This window comes from Kryptolebias marmoratus, linkage group LG2, assembly GCF_001649575.2.
Source record: "Kryptolebias marmoratus isolate JLee-2015 linkage group LG2, ASM164957v2, whole genome shotgun sequence".
Classification (NCBI taxonomy): Eukaryota; Metazoa; Chordata; class Actinopteri; order Cyprinodontiformes; family Rivulidae; genus Kryptolebias; species Kryptolebias marmoratus.
The window spans coordinates 2,878,471-2,899,410 of NC_051431.1; the positions used below are offsets into that span (position 1 = coordinate 2,878,471).

At 37.3% G+C, this 20,940-nt stretch overlaps 1 protein-coding gene across 2 annotated transcripts in view; it reads left to right on the top strand.

Annotated features, from left to right (window-relative positions):
• Positions 1-5,062: 5,062 nt before the first annotated feature.
• Positions 5,063-20,940, top strand: part of myo7aa (myosin VIIAa) — a 36,359-nt gene continuing 20,481 nt past the window's right edge. Inside the window, exons 1-16 of one of the 2 annotated variants that reach the window (XM_017438007.2) lie at positions 5,063-5,700; positions 6,992-7,105; positions 7,523-7,675; positions 10,154-10,338; positions 10,999-11,120; positions 12,704-12,846; positions 13,113-13,226; positions 13,826-13,894; positions 13,981-14,065; positions 14,703-14,779; positions 14,984-15,103; positions 15,274-15,416; positions 15,562-15,772; positions 16,046-16,181; positions 16,947-17,053; positions 17,315-17,356. In XM_017438007.2, the coding sequence (XP_017293496.1) occupies positions 5,596-5,700; positions 6,992-7,105; positions 7,523-7,675; positions 10,154-10,338; positions 10,999-11,120; positions 12,704-12,846; positions 13,113-13,226; positions 13,826-13,894; positions 13,981-14,065; positions 14,703-14,779; positions 14,984-15,103; positions 15,274-15,416; positions 15,562-15,772; positions 16,046-16,181; positions 16,947-17,053; positions 17,315-17,356 (1,926 nt within the window). In that variant the 5' untranslated portion in view covers positions 5,063-5,595. The remainder of the gene's footprint in view (positions 5,701-6,991; positions 7,106-7,522; positions 7,676-10,153; positions 10,339-10,998; positions 11,121-12,703; positions 12,847-13,112; positions 13,227-13,825; positions 13,895-13,980; positions 14,066-14,702; positions 14,780-14,983; positions 15,104-15,273; positions 15,417-15,561; positions 15,773-16,045; positions 16,182-16,946; positions 17,054-17,314; positions 17,357-20,940) is intronic. The other variant, XM_037981610.1, reaches the window with a different exon arrangement.

Below are 20,940 nucleotides of genomic sequence, written 5' to 3' on the forward strand. Positions count from 1 at the left end.
GCATTCATTAATATATGTTTTAAATGTGCAGAAATGATAAAATAATGAGATATTTTGCAACAAACAGCAAATTCAGATCAGGATTAGGATTGGAGAAACTTTCAGCAGCTAGAAAAACAGAAACAACCCAAAAATTCAGTTTGAGATCAAAATGTGAGAAATTCATTCAGTTTCGAATCACAAAACTATAACTGAAAATGTGTCTTTAATTCTGTTTTTAGTCAAATTATGTTAGTTTTTGTTCTCCTGTTTGGCAAATTCACATGAATAAATCAGTTTCCTTTTAGGATATTTGTAATGTAATAAGAAAATATTTTACTAAATTATCAAAGGGTTATTTATCATATAATAAAAGTTATTTGTCATATACAGTCTTCATTTTTAATATTTCCCTCTGAAAGGGGTCGTCCTGCAACACGAACAACTTCACTTCTGGAGTTTCTCCATAAATTTAATGTTTTTTTATCGACTGTTTTTTTTTTTCTCTGCTCTTTGTGGAGCTAAAACAGACAGAGTGTGTTAATGTATTTTCTCAGTGAGGCAGAAAGAACAGCCAGTGTATCTGTGCTTTTATAGCCGAGTTGATTCAGGCACAAATACCAGCACAATTATCCTGTCACCATATTTCACCCCGTGACCTTTGATCTGTTATGTCTTAAATTTAAATGCAAATGGGGCGAACCGGGAGGACGTTTATCACCCAGATGGACGGCTGACCGGTCTCAAATCTTAACCTTCCTGTGGTAAATAAAGAAATCTTCATTCATTTTATTGTTCAGTGATGGTTTCATCAAAATGTCGGTGGATTAATTAGACAAAAATATGTTTTAAAGACCTGAGTTTCATTTTTACAGACAATAAACACCAAAGATCCATCAGTTAAATCAAGTAGCACAGAAACTAAAAAGTAAAAGAACATTTTCAGCACTAAAATATCATTCTTTGGACAAAAACTGTTTTTGGTTAAAGAGGCTTAAAGTAAAGTAAAATGCTGGACATGGATTATTTTAAAATTAGGATTAGGGACCATTTAGGTACTAAATGCACATTTTGTGACCAAATAAAGCAATAAATCCTTTGAGTTTAGGAGCCTTTTTATACCTGAATGAGTCTTAGGTCAGTTTTAACAAAATTATTCAATATACTTTAAAGAATTACAAAAAAATATGGCTTCTGAAAAGCAACATATATGTAAAAAATGAGCAATGACTCAAGACGTTTGCACAGCAGTGTATATTGCAAAACATTTACATTCAGTAAATGTGACAATATTATTATTAATAAAAAAATAGTAGCTGGCTGAACTCAAGTCATGCTCTCCACCAATCACAAACCAGGCAGCCGCTGGGAAATAAACTAAAACTGAACTGAAACCTGGAGGAGGTGGCTACTTCCTGGATCTTTGGTTTGTTACCTCTCCTCGTTAGCGGCTGCAAGTAAATCCTGTCCTGAATTATTTACCTGAGGAGAGAGATAATGTGAGCGCAGAAACCCATCCACTGTGGCAGCTTTAAAATGACCTCACAGCTAACAGAACACCTACGCTCTGCTCGGGGTTTCTAATGAACCGTCTCAGAGTTTTTACTGGAAAACGTTTAGTTTCTGAGTTTGTTGACGTTTAACTTGAGACGTTTTATGTTTGGCCCTCCACTTTAAAAACATATCCCAGTCTGTTGGTCTGGGATCATTTCTGCTGTAATCAGTTAATTAATCAAGAATCCAGTTCTTGCCCTGCAAAAACCTCACTTTATCGGAATATATCTTTTTTTACACATTAGCAATGACATTATTTGATAAAATGCTCATTATTTCATGAAGAAACAACACTTTAGAGGAGAAACAGAACAGATTTAGGATTGGATCGTCATGGTTGGTGCTGTTGGTTTCTGATTTGTGTTTTATTTTTCGGTTTGTTTGTGTTTCAGCCTGTTTTCCTCAGCTCTAATTGTTCAGTTTCACAACTGTCTGAATAAGCTCCTTGCTGCTTTTTGTTTTGTTCCTGGTCCCAAGTGTCAGGATTTGGGTTTTGTTTGGGTTTTTCTTTGAGTTTTCTTTCGGGTTGATTGTTTCTTTTGTTTTGTTATTTAGTTGCCTTTATGTTTAGTCTTGGTTTAGCTCAGTCTTTGTTCCCACTTGTCGTCTGTCATCACTTGTTTACCTGCAACGCCCGTCTCCACCTGCTCGTAGTTGTAATCACTCACCTGTGCCCACTTCCCTTAATGACCCTCTGCTTTTAAATTCTGGTCATTTCCTCCATTTACTCTCTGGTCTGTTGTTGTTGTCCTCTCGCTGTCTGGTTCTCCTCATGTTCGCCTCTGATTTTGGATTCAGTTTATGTTTTGTGTTTAGTTTCATTTGCTGCCTCATCAGCCCTTTTTGTTACTTAATTTTAAATAAATTATTGTGTTTTCCTGGAACTTCAAGATGAGTCTGCACATGGAGTCTCCACCCATCCTGACACCAAGTTTTCCCTTTCACTTTTGTTTTGTAGCTTCTTTATTAAAAACATTTAAATTAACATTAAGGATCCTGCCTGTAGAGTGAACTAGCCTGCATTTTGGGTTCGAGTTCATCACTACATGACTTTTATATCTTCTGCTGCATTAAGAGAAGCATCGCTAACGTATATTAATTTGGCACAGGATTCATAGTGATTAACACAAACACTAGTATTTAAACTTTACACTGTTATCAGTTTTGAATTACATGGTTATTCTGGAAGAAATATTATTATATTTCTGTCTGAAGTGTCCACAAGATGCACCAGAAGTGCTACAGCTAGCTGCACTTGCAAAACCCCCTCCACAAAAGTCCAAATAAATAAGCATTTAAAGCCAAACTGAGAACAGTGTGACATTTTTGGTCTTGGCCGCGCTCTGACTAGCCATTAGCTCGTCAGTCCTGTCAGAATTAAACTCATCATCATTCAAAGGGCTATCTACAACAGATAAGATATTAACTGTTCAGAACCCAGCTTCAAAATCTAAACCATCACAGCAAATAACAAAATTATCAGCACGAAAATCTTAAGCCATGAGCTTAACGTGCAAACCTATTTTTTTTATTTAAATCATTAAATAAATGAAAAAGAAAATAAATTAAAATGATGAAAAAAAGATAAGAACAGAAACAGGAATGTGTCAAAAAAAGAGAGACAGAAGGACACCCGACAGATCCTCCTCCGCGTTAAATAATTCAACATGTGGCTTCTGATAGTTCACCGTCCATCCTGCTGCTTCTGTTAACTCTGTTACATGCTGTGTGTGTGTGTGTGTGTGTGTAGGTGTGTGTGTGTGTGTGTGTGTGTGTGTGTGTGTGTGTGTAACAGGTGCTGGGTGGTGTAATGTTCAGGTAGCTCAGTTTGCCAGACAGAGTTTTTACTTAATTAAACAGACATGTACTGTATGTAACACAAACTCCAACAACAACACACACACACACACACACACACACACACACACACACACACACACACACACAGAATTTCTTCTATCTCCAGACAGACAATAAGAAGAGGAATAAAACAACCAAAGCATTAATAGCCTCTGAATGTTTAGCTCCTTGCCCAGTGAGCAAACTCACCTGGAAGGTTTGACAAATGTTTCACACCTGGTGTTTTTCCTGACGCAAACCTGGACTCAAACCTGCAGCGTCAGGATTACAGGACTGCAGCGCCAACCACTGATGTACCGCGCCAGACTGCAAATAAATAATCTACTTTATGCTTTCATATAAATGAAATATGTCTTCTCTCTTAGCAGTACAGAAAAGTGCCTTGTCTCAGAGGGTAGGGAGGTTGTCCTCTAATCAGAGAGTTGGGGGTTCAATCCCCGGTCCTGAGACGAGACACTGAGTGCGATATGAGAAGTGCTCTTTATAGTGTTAAGTATATAATAGAAAGTCCTGTATGAGTGAAAACCAGAGCACTTTGCAGAACCTGCAGAGGTTTAAAAGGTGCTACATACAAAAGTGAACCATTTACTATTGAGAAAGATAGATGAGCTATTTGAACTGATCCATATTTTAAAAGAATCTTGATACAAATCACATATTTCAGTCAGGTGTTTCTGACCAACAGACGTCTGCATGAAGAGTCGACCTGCAGACAGGTTAAACGTTACAGCCGATGTGACCAAAAAGAATTTAGACTCTGAATGAAATAACATTTTAATGCAATCAAACAGAAGTATGCAGCTGTCCATCCTCACATTAAAGGGGCGTCCCAGTTCACAGCTGCAAATTTCACTTGTTGTGTTTCAAATTTACCCTCAGGATTCAGCAAAACGTTCACCCAAAATGGATTTCTCAGCTGAAATCAAAACTGGTTACATCTCATGACTATAACATCCTTTCTCACTTTTTGTTTTATGCTTGAGATAAACTGACTTCTCTTTTATTCACCGCTGAACAATTAACTGTTTTGTCAGATATGAGGCAGAATGCACAAGACATTACACCAAAGAGACATCCTAAAAAACACACAGAATATCTAAAAACAAACAAACAACAACATGTAAACAGTTGTTTTTTTTGTTCTTATTTCCAAAATCTGTTAATTTAGGAGTCAAATTTGATAACAAACCACTGACTTAAAGAAAAAAACTAAAAAAACGAAATTTACGTGACTTGATCCATTTCATTAGATAGTTAAAATGCAATGTTAAAATGCATGAAGTTATACAGTTGTATAAAGTTCTTTAACTTTGTGATTGTGTTTGACTTTTCATGTTGATTTTCTCATCAATGTTTAACTTTGTACAGAACTGGAGTGTTTTCTGAAGCTCAGCTCTTGTTGTAAATGATAATTATTATTATTAGGAGTAAACGATTATTGCTCTTTCTAGATAAAGAAAAACTTGCTCATCCGTCCTGCAGTATTTATACTCAGTGAGGACCTGTAGTGGATTTTGCCGTGCAGTAATCCAACACCAGACACACCTGAGGAGGAAGTGACACCTTGTTGCCACGGGCGACGGCGGAGGTTGTTGGGGGAGGTCTGGGTCAGCAAAGAGTGAGTGTGTTCGTCAGGGAGGGAGTGCAGGAGTACGTTTCTGTGGTGGAAACTCTGAAGACGTCTTTTGGATGAGAAGCTGAAGATCTTCAAGAATCAGAAAAGAATCACCAGATCCTGGATGACTAACAGTCTACAGCAGCAGACCTGAAACTTACTTTGATCCTGGATTTTTTATATTTTTTTTAAAAAAACTGCTTCTTTAAATTTAGGGGGAAACGAGAAAACCCAATATCCAGGATGTGACTTTCTCACGACCTAGGCTCTAACATCTCTAAAACTTGAACTGTTTTTCTGCATATTTTTTCTCATTAAAGTGAATTTTATGTTTTAAAGGGAAGACAAGCAGAGCTGATGTGTCCCTGTGATCTGTGGCAGTGGAATAAGTGACAAACTGAACCCAATGAACAAAGAAGAATCAAAATTTTTGACTTTTTCTGACTTTTTTGGCCACATGTGCTCCCAAACTCTACATGTTTCTGTTTGTGCAAAGAAGAAACAGGGAAATCTGAAGTTAAACATCAAATCACTTGCAGATCTTGATATTTTTCTTTTGGTTCTGTGCATGCTTTGTGCGCGTGAAGATGTACAAGCGTCGAGATTACGTGGAGCTCTACGAGAAGGATCAGGCGAAATGGGCGCTCGTTCGCAACGTCAACACTGTGATGAAGCAGAGTACACTGCTGCCGGTACGCTGTGTGTGTGTGTGTGTGTTTGACCTCATTAGGATGTCTTCTGGTTTAATCATTGAGCTTTCTGAGACCCAGACTCCTGATGGAGGCTTGTCCTAACGTCCTGGGGTCCATTGTCTTGGGTTTGACTTTACTGAATGTTGTTAGAGAACTTCAGATTCCATTCGTAAATAAAGTTTATTGTGTCTGAGTTGCATAAAACCCAAGTTTCTTTGTGTCAAATATAAAGTGTGAGGCTCGTATTTGTGTAACTGTAAGCGTAACCAAGTGGATAAAGAGATGCTGATCTATCGTTGCTCATCTATGTGTTACAATAATTATACATGGTTTTCTCTTCTCAGTTTGTTTTGAGTCACCAGTAGTAATTATTATACATCTGAGACCTGTGTTTAAGCTTTCCTCCTGTGTTTGTGTGTAATTTTCTGCTTTTATTACTCATGTTGTGTGGGGACAGGAAGCTGTTCGCTCAGATCGTGTCGACTTGCCTCCACCTGTAGAATAATCTTGGTGGACTTTTTAATTTATTTTCTTTAAAGGTCATTTTGATTTAGTTGAATAAATCTAAGGGTCATACCTTGAACTGTAAAGCAACAATTACACATAGAAAATCTTTCAAAACATCATGCAAAGGCACAATCTCTTCATGACAGCTCACAGCCGACTTGTTGCTGAATAATGGCTGATTATTTATTTTATTCTTGTCTAATCTGCCTGACAGAACATTTTGCATCCATCACTCATGTTGGAGGACACTTCCAGGGCTTTTGTTTTATGTTTCAGTGCAAAACAGAAATACTCCCCAGCTGTTAAACGCTCAGTACTCGGAAAGTGTTTCTCCATCATGAATAAACTCACTAAACTGGAAATCCAAAATATTAATGAGGATTAAATTTAATAAATTTGTGCAAAGGAACTCTGGTGTGCGGCTCTATTTGTTGTTGTTTTTTAACACTAACATGTTCCTGGTAAAATCTCTAATTATAGAACTGATATAATCATTTTTTGATTCCGTTGAATGTTAATATGATAAATGTGGTAAAACTCCGCAGGTTTTAAAACGAAAGACTTTAATCTGTAGTTTAGCTTGAGTTACGAAAGTCCAAGTCTGTTCAGACTGGTTAGGATTTAAATATTTAACCAAACGAGTATGGATTAGAACCAAAGTTCAGTCATGTTTTTATTCTGCTTCTGGTTCTCTCTTTGATTCCTTGTTATTATTCTGATCTTCAGAATTGTTATTCCTTCTCTGACGTTTAAGGATTTGGTTGTGTTTTGTGTTTCTGTGCAGGGCGACTACGTCTGGTTGGACCTGAAGACCGGTCGGGAGTTTGAGGTTCCGATTGGCGCCGTGGTCAAACTATGTGACTCGGGTCAAATTCAGGTGGTGGATGATGAAGGAAATGTGAGTTTTTATGTAATTGACTCAGAAAGAATACAGACATCAATGAGCTAATCTTTATCTGAAGTCAACTAATTTCTTTATAGGAATTTAAAATGCAAAAAAGAACTTCATAATTTGACACAAAACGCAGACATTTTTTTACAACTACACATTGTGTAATCACATAAAATTAACATGATTCTATTCATTGTAGGAAAATATGCTTTTTTATCAATTAAATTTACTCATTATGTGTTCAGAAAAGCTCATCTGAAAAATTCCTTGAGCTTCTGAGGATTTTTTAAATTGTAACAAACTGCAAATTAAACTTCAAACACTAAAATGGGATCATGTTTGGATCAGCAGTAAACATTCCTGAAATTCTCGTGTCTTTTTTGTTTTTTCCTAACAACTCATAATAAATCTTTTCTCCTCCAGGAGCACTGGATCTCCCCCCAGAATGCCACCAACATCAAGCCGATGCATCCCACCTCCATCCACGGCGTGGAGGACATGATCCGGCTGGGAGACCTCAATGAGGCCGGTATCCTCCGCAACCTGCTCATCAGATACAGAGAAAAACTCATATATGTGAGTATTACTGCTCAGGGTATCCATGTTCAAAAAACACGTCTACTTTTACAACTTGGTTATCCAAAAAAATCAGACTTTTTAAAATTTAGTCTCAGTCTGAAAATTGAGCTCTCTACATCCCTTATAGTTTTATGAAGCATCCAGTTTTTGATAATGAGTATCTGTAACTGAAACATATTTATTTAACAAAAGGAATAATAATATTTAATCTTCATGTAGACAACTTGCATGTAAATGTACCCAAATTATCCAAAAGCCAGATTTTTACTGAAAGTCCTTGTTCCAGATCTAATTTTGGTTTCAGATTTTTAAATATGCAACATAAACATGGAGACGTTGGTTCCCAAAGGTGGGCTCGGGACCCCACTGGGGGCCATAAAACAACAAGTGGGGGTCTTGAGATGATTTCCAATAATCAAATTAATCATAATTAGTTGTGGCTGGAGATAAGCACCAGCTTCCTGCATCTCGGAAAGGAGAAGCGGGTAAAGAAAATGGATGGATGGATAGTTATGTTATTGACTCATAAATGAATATAAAATTGTGTAATGGTTGTTAAGGCTGACTGTGTTGTCAGTAGCCTCTTTGGTTTAAAGATGTTTCTGCTTGTGGGACGAGTCTATCCCTGTGGTAATATCTGGGTTAGCAGCTGAAAACTTTGGGAACTATTGATTTAGACCAGGAGTGGGGAGTCCTGGTCCTCAGGGCCACTATCCTGCATGTTTTTCTTGTTTCTCTGCTCCAACACACCTGATTCATAGGTTAAATCACCTCTTCTTGTTCTGCAGAAGCCTGTTAATCACCCATTGATTCAAATCAGGTGTGTTGGAGCAGAGAAACGAGGAAAACCTGCAGGATGGTGGCTCTCGAGGACCAGGATTGCTCACTCCTGATCTAGACTCTATCTCGTTTTGCACTGTCATGATCATATTCCCAGAGTGTTCAATAAACTTTCACTTATCTTCTCAGCAGCTCTTTCACTTGTATGTTTAGGTTGAAACATTAATGCTGCAGTTGGTTTTATTTTTCCTTTCTCTTCTTTGTCTCTTACAGAAGAAATACATGAACATTCGGAAGTGATGACATTAACATGTTGAAAATGTTGCAAAACACATGGTCTACATGTCTTTCAGTCTAACTACTTCTGCCTACTTATTTTAGCCGTTCATGTATCATAACTTTCGGCTCATTCAGGAGATGGCAGCTGTGATTTTTGGTTTTCGTAACTTTTTACGCTTTTCAAAATATTTAACTTCATTTACAAAAAAATTTCCCATAGAAATACACTGAGATCTCTTGAAATCTGCTTCTGTATAAAGGTTTGGGTTCCATTTTCTATTTCTATTTTTAGATTTTAGCTAGCCTTTGGCTACTTTTAGCTAGGGTTCTGCTTCCTTTTCAACTCAATTTCAGCTTCTTCAGTAAATTTCAGCACCATTCTGCACTTTTGCATAAATTGCATTTTCTCTAGTTTAATGTGTTCACAGGTAAAATGATGAAGTTCATGGGTTAGTTTTCCAAATCTATATGGGAAATATATGCAAAATGTGTGTTTCACATGAAGTTGGTGTATTTTTCTGTAAGGGGTGAAACGTTTAAAGTCTTTCTCTGAGGCTCTAATGGTTTCTATCAGCTCCTTCTGTATTATTATACAGATTCAACCTCCTGCTTGTGCTGCTTTCTGCTAATTTCTCTCTCTTACTTTACTTGTTGTTTTCCTTTCTCTTGTTTCCTTTGAAGACAAACTGTGGTGGGAGGGTAAGTCAGCTCTTGGACTTGAAGCATGTCTGCAGAAAACAGCAAATTCAGCTGAAAAAAAAAACTGTAACAGTAGCATGAAGTAAATGATGTATTTATCTGAAAACTGCATGTAAGTTGCATGTATGTTACTGCCTCCTGAACCTGGAACAGAAAAGGATTAGATTTCTGTCACGTTACATCATTTGGAGGCGTTGTGTTCATGCAGAACGGGTCAAAAGGCCTCAGGACAGACTCGATGGTCTCACTCAGCCTCACCGGTGACCAAACTCAGCCCTGCGGCCTGAGCGCGTGTTGATTTGTTTCCAACATGGCCGTTTGCTCTCTCGTGGCGAATACTGATACGTTCTCATTGTCGTCGTTCAACATCTGAGACCTGAGTGAGCTCATCTACAACCTCTCTGCTCTGTCCCTCCAACAACACAAACTCTGATGTGTTTAATGCCCGTCGGATTTGACTGAATGCGCATCTTGAAATGTTAAGTACTATGAACTTGTAACCAAGTTTGAATTAGGATGAAAAACTGAAAGGTTCCCTTTAAAGGAAGAATCATAAATGGTCCTAAATTTCTCAAAAGCCTTGTTTATTTGCCCTTTTTGATCAAAAACCTGCACCTGAAGACTTCTACCTCCCCTTCTGATCAGTATGTCTAAAACGCTCGTAACATCAGCTTGATTAAACACTTATTTAGTTGATTATTTTCCTCCTGTGTGCAGACATATACAGGCTCCATCCTGGTGGCTGTGAACCCTTATCAGCTGCTGCCCATCTACTCTGCCGATCAGATCCGCCTCTACACCAACAAGAAGATCGGTGAAATGCCGCCTCACATCTTTGCCATCGCCGACAACTGTTACTTCAACATGCAGAGGAATAACCGAGACCAGTGTTGTATCATCAGGTAGGAAAGAGTTTACATGAAAAGATTTCAAATCAAGATCAGCAACAAATCTGAGTTTCAGCCTCAGAGAAAATAAAGTCTGTCGGAAAATCTACTGGGTCACGGTGAAATATATTGAATTATTGAGCAGATTAGTGCATTATTTAGTCTTTATGACTTTTTTATTTATTTAGTTTTTGACAAACCCCATCATCAGGTCAAACTTTAAATTTCTTAAATGCTGTCTATGATTAAATAGATGTATAGACTCAATCAATTATCGCAGAAAATCAAACTCAAAAATCAAAAATTTCTGGTCCAATTTAAATCTGAAACTTTGTAGTTTTGTGATCACAGCCTGAACTGTGATGTGTAAATCTCATGGTAATATTACACATATGTATAGTTTGCATATTAATACACTAGTCAAAAGTCAAAACAAGAATTAATAAAACAGAAAACTTGGAATTTCTTTGTACAATTAACTGGTAACTAAAACTGTTACGTGCTAACAGAGAATTTGGTCTGGCGTCATAAAAATTAAGAATATAAAGTTTTCCGTCTTTTTAAATTGTAAATTTGAATAAAATTATATGAAAAGTAACTTTTTTCAGAGATTTGTAACCCAGTCCTCCTCCTGATTCTCTGTTATTTGATTTATTTCATGTTTTGGCTTCACAGCGGAGAGTCTGGAGCTGGAAAAACAGAAAGCACCAAACTGATCCTGCAGTTCCTGGCAGCCATCAGCGGTCAGCACTCCTGGATAGAACAACAGGTTCTGGAAGCCAACCCCATACTCGAAGGTAGGAACAGAACCAGTACAAGCTGGTCACATATACTGCATGATAGTAGGTGACTTCTTCTTTACGTTTTCTCTCCCTGACCTACATGACCTTTCAGAACGTGGTCGTGGTTGCAAATTTGAAAAACCTTAAGGTGTGAAGGAAATCATGATGCAGCTACACTGTTAATGCTGTTATTTTCTGCATCCTCACCACGCTTGCATGTCCGTTTTGGTTGCAGCGACACAGAAAATCACGCCATGGCAGCATGATGCTACAGTCACGGCCATCATGTTTGTGCGAAGCTCTTTTCATGACCTTGTTGCTATCATGGCTTTAACCTCAGGCACCTGTGTGTATGATCTATGGAAAGCCAGGAGGGCCAAATACACTTGACTTTTTATGTGACTCTGATGTGTTCTGGGTGTGTTGTCAGAACTTTAAATACACATTTTCAGACAGAATTAACACGCACTAAAACATTAAAAGCTTTATATAAAAAACTAATAGACTCTGATCTATTCAAAATATTCTTTGTACAGGAGTTTTTAGAAATTTGAAGTAGAGAAACTGATGGTTTTCTGTTCATTGATGCAAAGTGCCAGTTAGCGTAGCTGGCCAAAAGGGCCACAAACAAGCTAAGTTTGCATGTCAAACAACGCATAATTACCACGTTATTTAGGCATAAAACACATGCGGTTTGCGCATTGTTAATTGTAACAACTGTGCGAAGCGAACTCAGAATGCAGGCTAATATTAAATGAACAAACAAAGAAGATCAAAACTCACTACAGAAACACAAGGAGGATGACACAAGGAGCAGGGCTTGACCATGACATGAACAAAACAGGGATTAACACTGATTAGAGTCAAGGCAGGAACGAATCAATTACAACAAGCCAACGAGGAATGAGTCACAAAAGACAGGTTTTATGGACTGAGGGTGATAGGTGGACACAGGTGACTGATTAAAACCTAGAAACAGGTGCAGATGGGCGTTATAGGCTGACTGGAAAACTACCGAGCTGAGGGCAGGTGAACAGTGGCACAGGAAACACATGAGAAAAACAACAAAATTGTTACAGTGTGTGAAAATTTGAGATGTATTTAATATGCTGACATCTCGTAAACAACACATAGTCACGTGTATTTGGCACTTCTGACTTTCCGTAGACTCCATGTCGTGGATCTGCTGCCTTAATACGCTACTAGCATGATAAACTATCACAACCTCCCTCCAAACTTTTTGTACAATGTCAAACACGGAGAGCCCGTCGCATTTTTATTGAGCGCTTGAAGACTTTACCAAGAGCCTGCAGAGTCCACAGTCCACCATCCACAGCCTGGCTGGTTTTTTATGTCCTAAAAAAGGTCTTCATCCAGTTTGAAGTGGCTTTAGAGGAAAAACTGCATCAGATGGCTCCATTTTCTCTCTTCTTTTAAACCCTCAAACATGAGGTTTACATGACTAACACAGAAACAGACAAGCATAAATGACTAAAAACTGGGTTAAAAGAAAACTATGAAAACATTCACAGGTATACTTTGTGTATTCATGCATGCTTTTTCCTTCCTTTTCTCTGGTTTCTGTTGGTTCTCTACAGCTTTCGGCAACGCTAAAACAATCCGCAACGACAACTCGTCTCGTTTTGGGAAATACATCGACATCCATTTCAACAAGAGAGGAGCTATAGAGGGAGCCAAGATAGAGCAATACCTGCTGGAGAAATCCAGAGTGTGTCGACAGGTACGCCTACAGAGCAAACACAAAAACAGGTGTTTAAATAAAACTGGGATGGATAAGTCAGTAAATCCAGTTCACAGATAAAAACAAAGTAAAACAGAGATAAGTTTCCTTCAGTGAAGTTCTTTAAAGAGCCTGAAAGAATAAATAAATATGAGAGTCTGAAGATTGAAGTAAAGGAAATATGTTTATGTTACAGTGAGCAAAACTGTCTGCAGGATATGAAGGTAATGATGCTACGTTTAGTTCATTTTCTTTTTTCTCTTTAGGCTCACGATGAGAGAAACTATCACATCTTTTACTGCATGCTGAAGGGCATGACGGCAGAGGAGAAGAAGAAACTGGGGCTGAGCAAAGCCACCGACTACACCTACCTGACCATAGTGAGTATCACATCCTCGTAAGGTTAGGGCAGTGTTGTCCAATGATGAAATGATGCAATGAGACGTTGGTTCTTTCAGCTTTAATGTAACTTTTATCAAAGAAAAGGTTTATTCAGTGTAAGTTTTATCTAACCAGGAAGCAGATAACTGAAAATTAAAGGCCTCTTTTACAGCAGTGTGCAGCAATAATAAAATAGTAACACATTCTCACTATGTGCACTGCAAATCACAATACAAAACTAAAATTAAAACATCATGAGCTCCAAAAGCCCAAAGTTACAAATATTTCATCACCACAGTAAACATGAGTCAAAGAAGGGCAGAACACAGCATTTAAAGGCAGAAAGAACTGTAATATGTTTAAATTTGCTTAAATTTCTTCAAGATTTAAGTGTTTTGCACCAAATTCAAAGCAAACGGAGCAGCGTATTTAAAATGCCTTCTTTCTCTGTTCAGTAAGACTGAAGAGAATAACTTCCTGTATCTATCAGTCTGTGACAATCCGACACAGAGAAACTGAACTAAAGAAATTCATAACAATCAAATGCTTTCAGTCTATTTTTAACCATAACAGTATTCACTTTTCTCTGTCGCTGCAGGGTAAATGTACAGTTTGTGACGGCCGAGACGACTTGAAGGAATACTCCAACATCCGATCTGCCATGAAGGTCGAATCTGTAGCCGACTGAACACTGGATCCTCTTTCATCTGCAGGACTCTGATGGATGTTTTCATTTCTCCTCTTTGTTTATAGGTGCTGATGTTCACGGACAAGGAGAACTGGGAGATTTCTAAACTCCTGGCTGCAATATTACACATGGGGAACCTAAAATATGACGGTGAACTGAATGACACTTTGATTTACAAATTACTCATCATAAGTTGCCTGAAAAAATTACAGTTTGTTCAGTTTTGTGGTACCATGATTATCTTTACATGAAGGTTGAATGGTACTTCTCTCACTTGTCCTTATTTTTTTATTTTATATGCTAAAAGTTAGGGGAAAGGGAGTTTTTTGTATGTGCTTTAAGGGTCAAGAAATACAGGTTATGCTGTCATTCCAATGGGATATGAAGGACTAACTAATCTGCAATCACCACAAGACAATGGAGACCATTGCTGAATTTATTGCCTCCTGAAGTCAGAGATTCCTCACCAGCTCCAACATGGCTGCCTTGTAAAAAGAAGAGAAAGAAAGTGCAGTAATGGTTACACATTTTAGTGCAATACTTCCTCTGTGATGAGGATGAGGTACTCCTGCAGGTTTTCTGATTTTAAATGAAGCCTGTTTAGTTGGGTTTCAGTCTGATTTTAACTTCTAAATCAAATGGAGAACAGAACATTCTACACATCCAGCACAACAACGTGCAAAATCAAGGTTCATCTGTAGCTCTGTTCATCTTGATCCATCCAGCTTTTTGCTGTTTTATTATTATTATAGTTGCATTAACTCTGTGTGTTTTTCATCGTTTTCAGCTCGAACCTACGACAACTTGGATGCCTGTGAGGTTGTCCGCTGCCCTCATCTCACCACCGCGGCTACACTGCTCGAGGTGAAACACACACACACACACACACTTCCAAACAAGCTAGTAATCTATGGAAGCCCATTTCTGTATTTACAGGATTCTATCTCAAACTTGACTCATAACTCAGAGAAAGCATCTTGTAAAAATGACGGTTTTGTTTCTTTAGCAGTTTAGAAACGTTCTTCCATGGACTGTGTTGATTTTGTGGACTCCTGTTTGTGCGTTCAGGTGGACAGTAAGGATCTGATGAACTGTTTAACCAGCCGAACTTTGATCACCAGAGGAGAAACCGTCTCCACGCCGCTCAGCAAGGAGCAAGCTCTAGACGTCCGAGACGCCTTCGTTAAGGTATGAAATTATTTTCAATAACCATCAGATTAGTTCATCTTACCTTGTGATTGTTAGTGTTTATTTCACTGTCTTTGTTGTGTTTTAATATTAACTCACCTGTGAGTTTCTGAGAATGTAAAGAGGACCTTTAAATGACTGAATGATTGTTTGTTTATTTGTGCATTCAGGGTATTTACGGACGTTTGTTTGTGTGGATTGTGGAGAAGATCAATGCAGCCATCTACAAGCCTACGTCCTCTCATCCCAAAGCTCTCAGACGCTCCATCGGGCTGCTGGACATATTTGGTTTTGAAAACTTTGCTGTTAACAGGTAAAAACACAATTTGCACTCATTTTATTAACCCCGAGCAGCCCGATCCATGTTCCATGCTCATTTTTTGCAGGTTAATTAAATTTCCCTTCACAAAGGCTGTAATAAATTCCTAAAAGTGATTTTTTTTTATTTCTTCCTGCAGCTTTGAGCAGCTCTGCATCAACTTTGCCAACGAGAACCTGCAGCAGTTCTTCGTCCGTCACGTCTTCAAGCTGGAGCAGGAGGAGTACAACCTGGAAAACATCAACTGGCAGCACATCGAGTTCACCGACAACCAGGACGCTCTGGACATGATCGCTATCAAACCCATGAACATCATCTCGCTCATCGACGAGGAGAGCAAGTTCCCCAAGGTACACGTGTTTGATAAAAGCCCCCCTCTGTTCGGGTTATCTTCATTTTCAGCCCCTGGAAGGTCAGCAGTCATCAAATCAGAGATATCTGTTAGGAACTGCTGGAGAGCAAAAACAGGAAACTCTGGACTAAAAGTTCTGATTTAAAATGAATTATTATCTGTCTAAAAACTGAGCTACACGATGATGAGTTTATTTCTGCAGCCATCAGTGAGTGCATGAGAGGGGTTTTAAATGAAGTTGTGAACCTGTCTGTTTCTGGGCGTCCCTCAGGGCACCGACACCACCATGCTCAACAAACTCAACTTCCAGCACAAACTCAACACAAACTACATCCCGCCGAAGAACAACTACGAGACTCAGTTTGGGATTCAGCACTTCGCAGGCGTTGTTTACTACGAGACAAAAGGTCAGAACCACTTCTGAACACACGAAGCGCTGAGGAGCTTTGTGTTGTCGTCTGGTTTTGGGTGTGGATCTCCTGATTGGGTTGATTTTATTAGTTTCATTGTTTTTACTTCCTTTTTTATTTTGAAGTTTGTTTCTTTATTGTTTTGTCTGTCTTCAGTTATCACAGAGTTTTTTATGTCTGATTTTCTTCCCCATCAGTATATGAACTCTTTGATTTGCTTTGTTTCATGTTATTTTTCCTTTAGTGTCCATTCTGCATTACTCTAGCTCTGGTTTTGTTATTTTGGACTTGGAGTATTTTATGTCTTTGCTTCTTTCGACCTGCATTTGGACCCTCCGATCTTGGATTGTAACAGCTTTTTGCTAACATAATTTGATGCTTCTGTGGCTTTTTTATACATCAAATTCAAGAAAGAGATTTCTGAAGAGACATTATTGTTTTGTTTTGGTATATTTGCTAAAATAGCTTTTGATCACACGTTTTCACCTGTTGTGCTGGGATTTTAGGGATGGAAAAAGAGAGCAACAGAAAATATTCCTTTTTGAATGATCAGTATCGACTGGACTGAAAATGAGTAAAAAACAGAAAAACATTAACAGATCTTCAGAAATCATACAGAATTTTTGCTCAAGAAGCAAAATAAACAAACTATAAACAAAAAAGTGAATGAATCTCATTATTTTTGTGCTAACAGATTATTATTTTAAAAGATCTTTACATGAAAATATTCTAAATGCAAACTGACTGTCTTGTTTCCTGCAGGTTTCCTTGAGAAAAACCGAGACACTTTATACGGGGACATCATCCAGCTCGTTCATTCCTCCAAAAACAAGTTCATCAAACAAATCTTCCAGGCGGACGTTGCCATGGTAACTACACCAAACCCAAACCCCAAGCTGCCGAGCCTCCGAGGGCCAACGGCTGCTTCTTTTTTTATCGATGGGGAAAGTGTTTAATTCATCACCTCACATATTAAACATCATCAAGCAACTTTGAGTTTCCTTTTCTCCTCCAGCTGTTTTCTTCTTCTGCATGCTGGTTTGTTTCTGAATAATCTTTTTGTCTTTTTGTCTTTTCTCCACGGTGGGATCTTATCTGTGCAAACTTTTCTGTGTGCTGCCTCTTCACAGTTTTTGTGTGGTTATGCTCCTGGTGCTACAACACCTGTAAAGGTAAAAATATAATAAGTACACCTTAAGTTTTTAAAGAAATCTACAAATTCATCAACTCCGACTTTAGTTTCTAATGTGTTTTTATGATCGATGTCACATTAACCATCTTCAGTCTGTAATTTAAATGCTTTTTCCATAAAAACATTACAAGTTTTTTTTTTATTTTCGTTTGAAAAAGTTCATTATTGTTTTAATTGATCGCCTAAATGTTTATTTGTTTTATCAGTAATGGTTAGTGTTGATGTGGCAAAAATTGGTCACAATTTTATTATTTATTTTGTTCTGAATAATTTATTATTTATCGTGTTGTAATGTGGTCACCACTGAGCCACAGCAGTGGTTAGAGCTGAACTGAACCCCTCACTGCCTCCGATGTGCCCTCAAAGGTGTATGAATGTGCAGTTCCTGACTGTGGCCACTGGAGGGCAGCAAACAATTTAAATCAGACAGTAGGAGGCCTATTGTCAGAAATATCACTCTGCAAAATAAAATAAAAATAGGTATGTATCTTTAAAACCTTTTGAAAGATATTTATTTTACTCATATTCAAAACATAAATTTATAATACACGAGCTACTGGTATAAATCTGTGTGACCTGTAATTCTAAGCACTGTTGCAGTTCCTGACTGTGGCCACTGGAGGGCAGCAAATAATTTTATTACACAGTAGGAGGCCTATTGTCAGAAATACCACACGGCAAAATATAATAAAATAAGTATGTATCTCTAAAACCTTTTAAAAGATATTTACGTTTCTAATATTTGTGAAGTAAATTCACTAATACACGAGCTACTGGTATAAATCTGTGTGACCTGTAACTCTAAGCACTGTTGCAGTTCCTGACTGTGACCACTGGAGGGCAGCAAACAATTTTATTACACAGTAGGAGGCCTATTGTCAGAAATACCACACGGCAAAATATAATAAAATAAGCATATATCTTTAAAACATTTTAAAACACATTTATTTTACTAATAATTGCGAAGTAAATTCACTAATACACGAGCTACTGGTATAAATCTGTGTGACCTGTAACTCTAAGTGCTTTTGCAGTTCCTGACTGTGACCACAGGAGGGCAGCAAACAATTTTATTATACAGTAGGAGGCCTATTGTCAAAAATACCACACGGCAAAATATAATAAAATAAGCATATATCTTTAAAACATTTTAAAACACATTTATTTTACTAATAATTGCGAAGTAAATTCACTAATACACGAGCTACTGGTATAAATCTGTGTGACCTGTAACTCTAAGTGCTTTTGCAGTTCCTGACTGTGACCACAGGAGGGCAGCAAACAATTTTATTATACAGTAGGAGGCCTATTGTCAAAAATACCACACGGCAAAATATAATAAAATAAGCATATATCTTTAAAACATTTTAAAACACATTTATTTTACTAATAATTGCGAAGTAAATTCACTAATACACGAGCTACTGGTATAAATCTGTGTGACCTGTAACTCTAAGTGCTTTTGCAGTTCCTGACTGTGACCACAGGAGGGCAGCAAACAATTTTATTATACAGTAGGAGGCCTATTGTCAAAAATACCACACGGCAAAATATAATAAAATAAGCATATATCTTTAAAACATTTTAAAACACATTTATTTTACTAATAATTGCGAAGTAAATTCACTAATACACGAGCTACTGGTATAAATCTGTGTGACCTGTAACTCTAAGTGCTTTTGCAGTTCCTGACTGTGACCACAGGAGGGCAGCAAACAATTTTATTATACAGTAGGAGGCCTATTGTCAAAAATACCACACGGCAAAATATAATAAAATAAGCATATATCTTTAAAACATTTTAAAACACATTTATTTTACTAATAATTGCGAAGTAAATTCACTAATACACGAGCTACTGGTATAAATCTGTGTGACCTGTAACTCTAAGTGCTTTTGCAGTTCCTGACTGTGACCACAGGAGGGCAGCAAACAATTTTATTATACAGTAGGAGGCCTATTGTCAAAAATACCACACGGCAAAATATAATAAAATAAGCATATATCTTTAAAACATTTTAAAACACATTTATTTTACTAATAATTGCGAAGTAAATTCACTAATACACGAGCTACTGGTATAAATCTGTGTGACCTGTAACTCTAAGTGCTTTTGCAGTTCCTGACTGTGACCACAGGAGGGCAGCAAACAATTTTATTACACAGTAGGAGGCCTATTGTCAGAAATACCACACGGCAAAATTAATAAAATAAGCATATATCTTTTAATACTTTTAAAATATATTCATTTTACTAATAATTGCGAATTAAATTCACTAATACACGAGCTACTGGTATAAATCTGTGTGACCTGTAATTCTAAGTGCTTTTGCAGTTCCTGACTGTGACCACTGGAGGGCAGCAAATAATTTTATTACACAGTAGGAGGCCTATTGTCAGAAATACCACACTGCAAAATATAATAAAATAAGTATGTATCTCTAAAACCTTTTAAAAGATATTTACGTTTCTAATATTTGTGAAGTAAATTCACTAATACACGAGCTACTGGTATAAATCTGTGTGACCTGTAATTCTAAGTGCTTTTGCAGTTCCTGACTGTGACCACTGGAGGGCAGCAAACAATTTTATTACACAGAAGGAGGCCTATTGTCAGAAATACCACACGACAAAATATAATAAAATAAGCATAAATCTTTTAAACCTTTTAAAATATATTTATTTTACTAATACTTGCGAAGTAAATTTACTATTACACGACAGCTGGTATAAATATGAGTGACCCGTAACTCTTAACGCTTTTGCAGTTCCTGACTGTGACCACTGGAGGGCAGTAGATACGCCAGTTTCATCTGTGTCTGTCGCGCGAAGAAGATCAAGTTAATTTAAATACGATTCAGGCTTCAACTTTTAAAATACAATGCATTTAGAGTTTTTTAATTTTCGATTCACGTTATAATAAATAGGATTAAAAGGCTTCTCCCGACCCACCCTGGTCAACTTTTACAAATTTTTCGGCGTTGCAACTAAGCTAGGCTAACCAAGCTAATTTAGCTAGCTAAAGGCTAGCTAATTTTAGCCTCATAAAACCTGATGATTAAATTTATTGGTGTTTTTTGTGTTTTTTAAAATATAAATGTTTTTTAATGTAAGTCAGATGTTGGAAATGTTTTGTTGCCTTTATTTCTGACAAAATACAGATTTAAGAAGTGTTTAAGGTTTGCTGCTAGATCGAATCGATGATGTTCCTCAGTTTGATTTTGAGAAAACTGAGGTAAATTTTTAAAAATTAGTCATTATAAAGTATTTTTTTTTAATTCAACAAAACATAATGAGGACATTTTGTTAATTTTATTTACCAAATATAAGAAAACTTAAATATAAGCTGTCAACAAAAAAGTCATTTTTATACACCAGCCATAAGGAGGGACATATTATGGTGTCCATCTGAGGACAATTTATTGTCCAATCAAACTGCCCTACTGGACACCTTATGGGTCAGGGATGATCCCTATTGATTTTAGTCATGGGGTCAAAGGTCAAGGTCACAGGTCACCCCTTTGTTAAAACCTGGTCCATGTTACAGCTTCAGAAAAGTCAAAC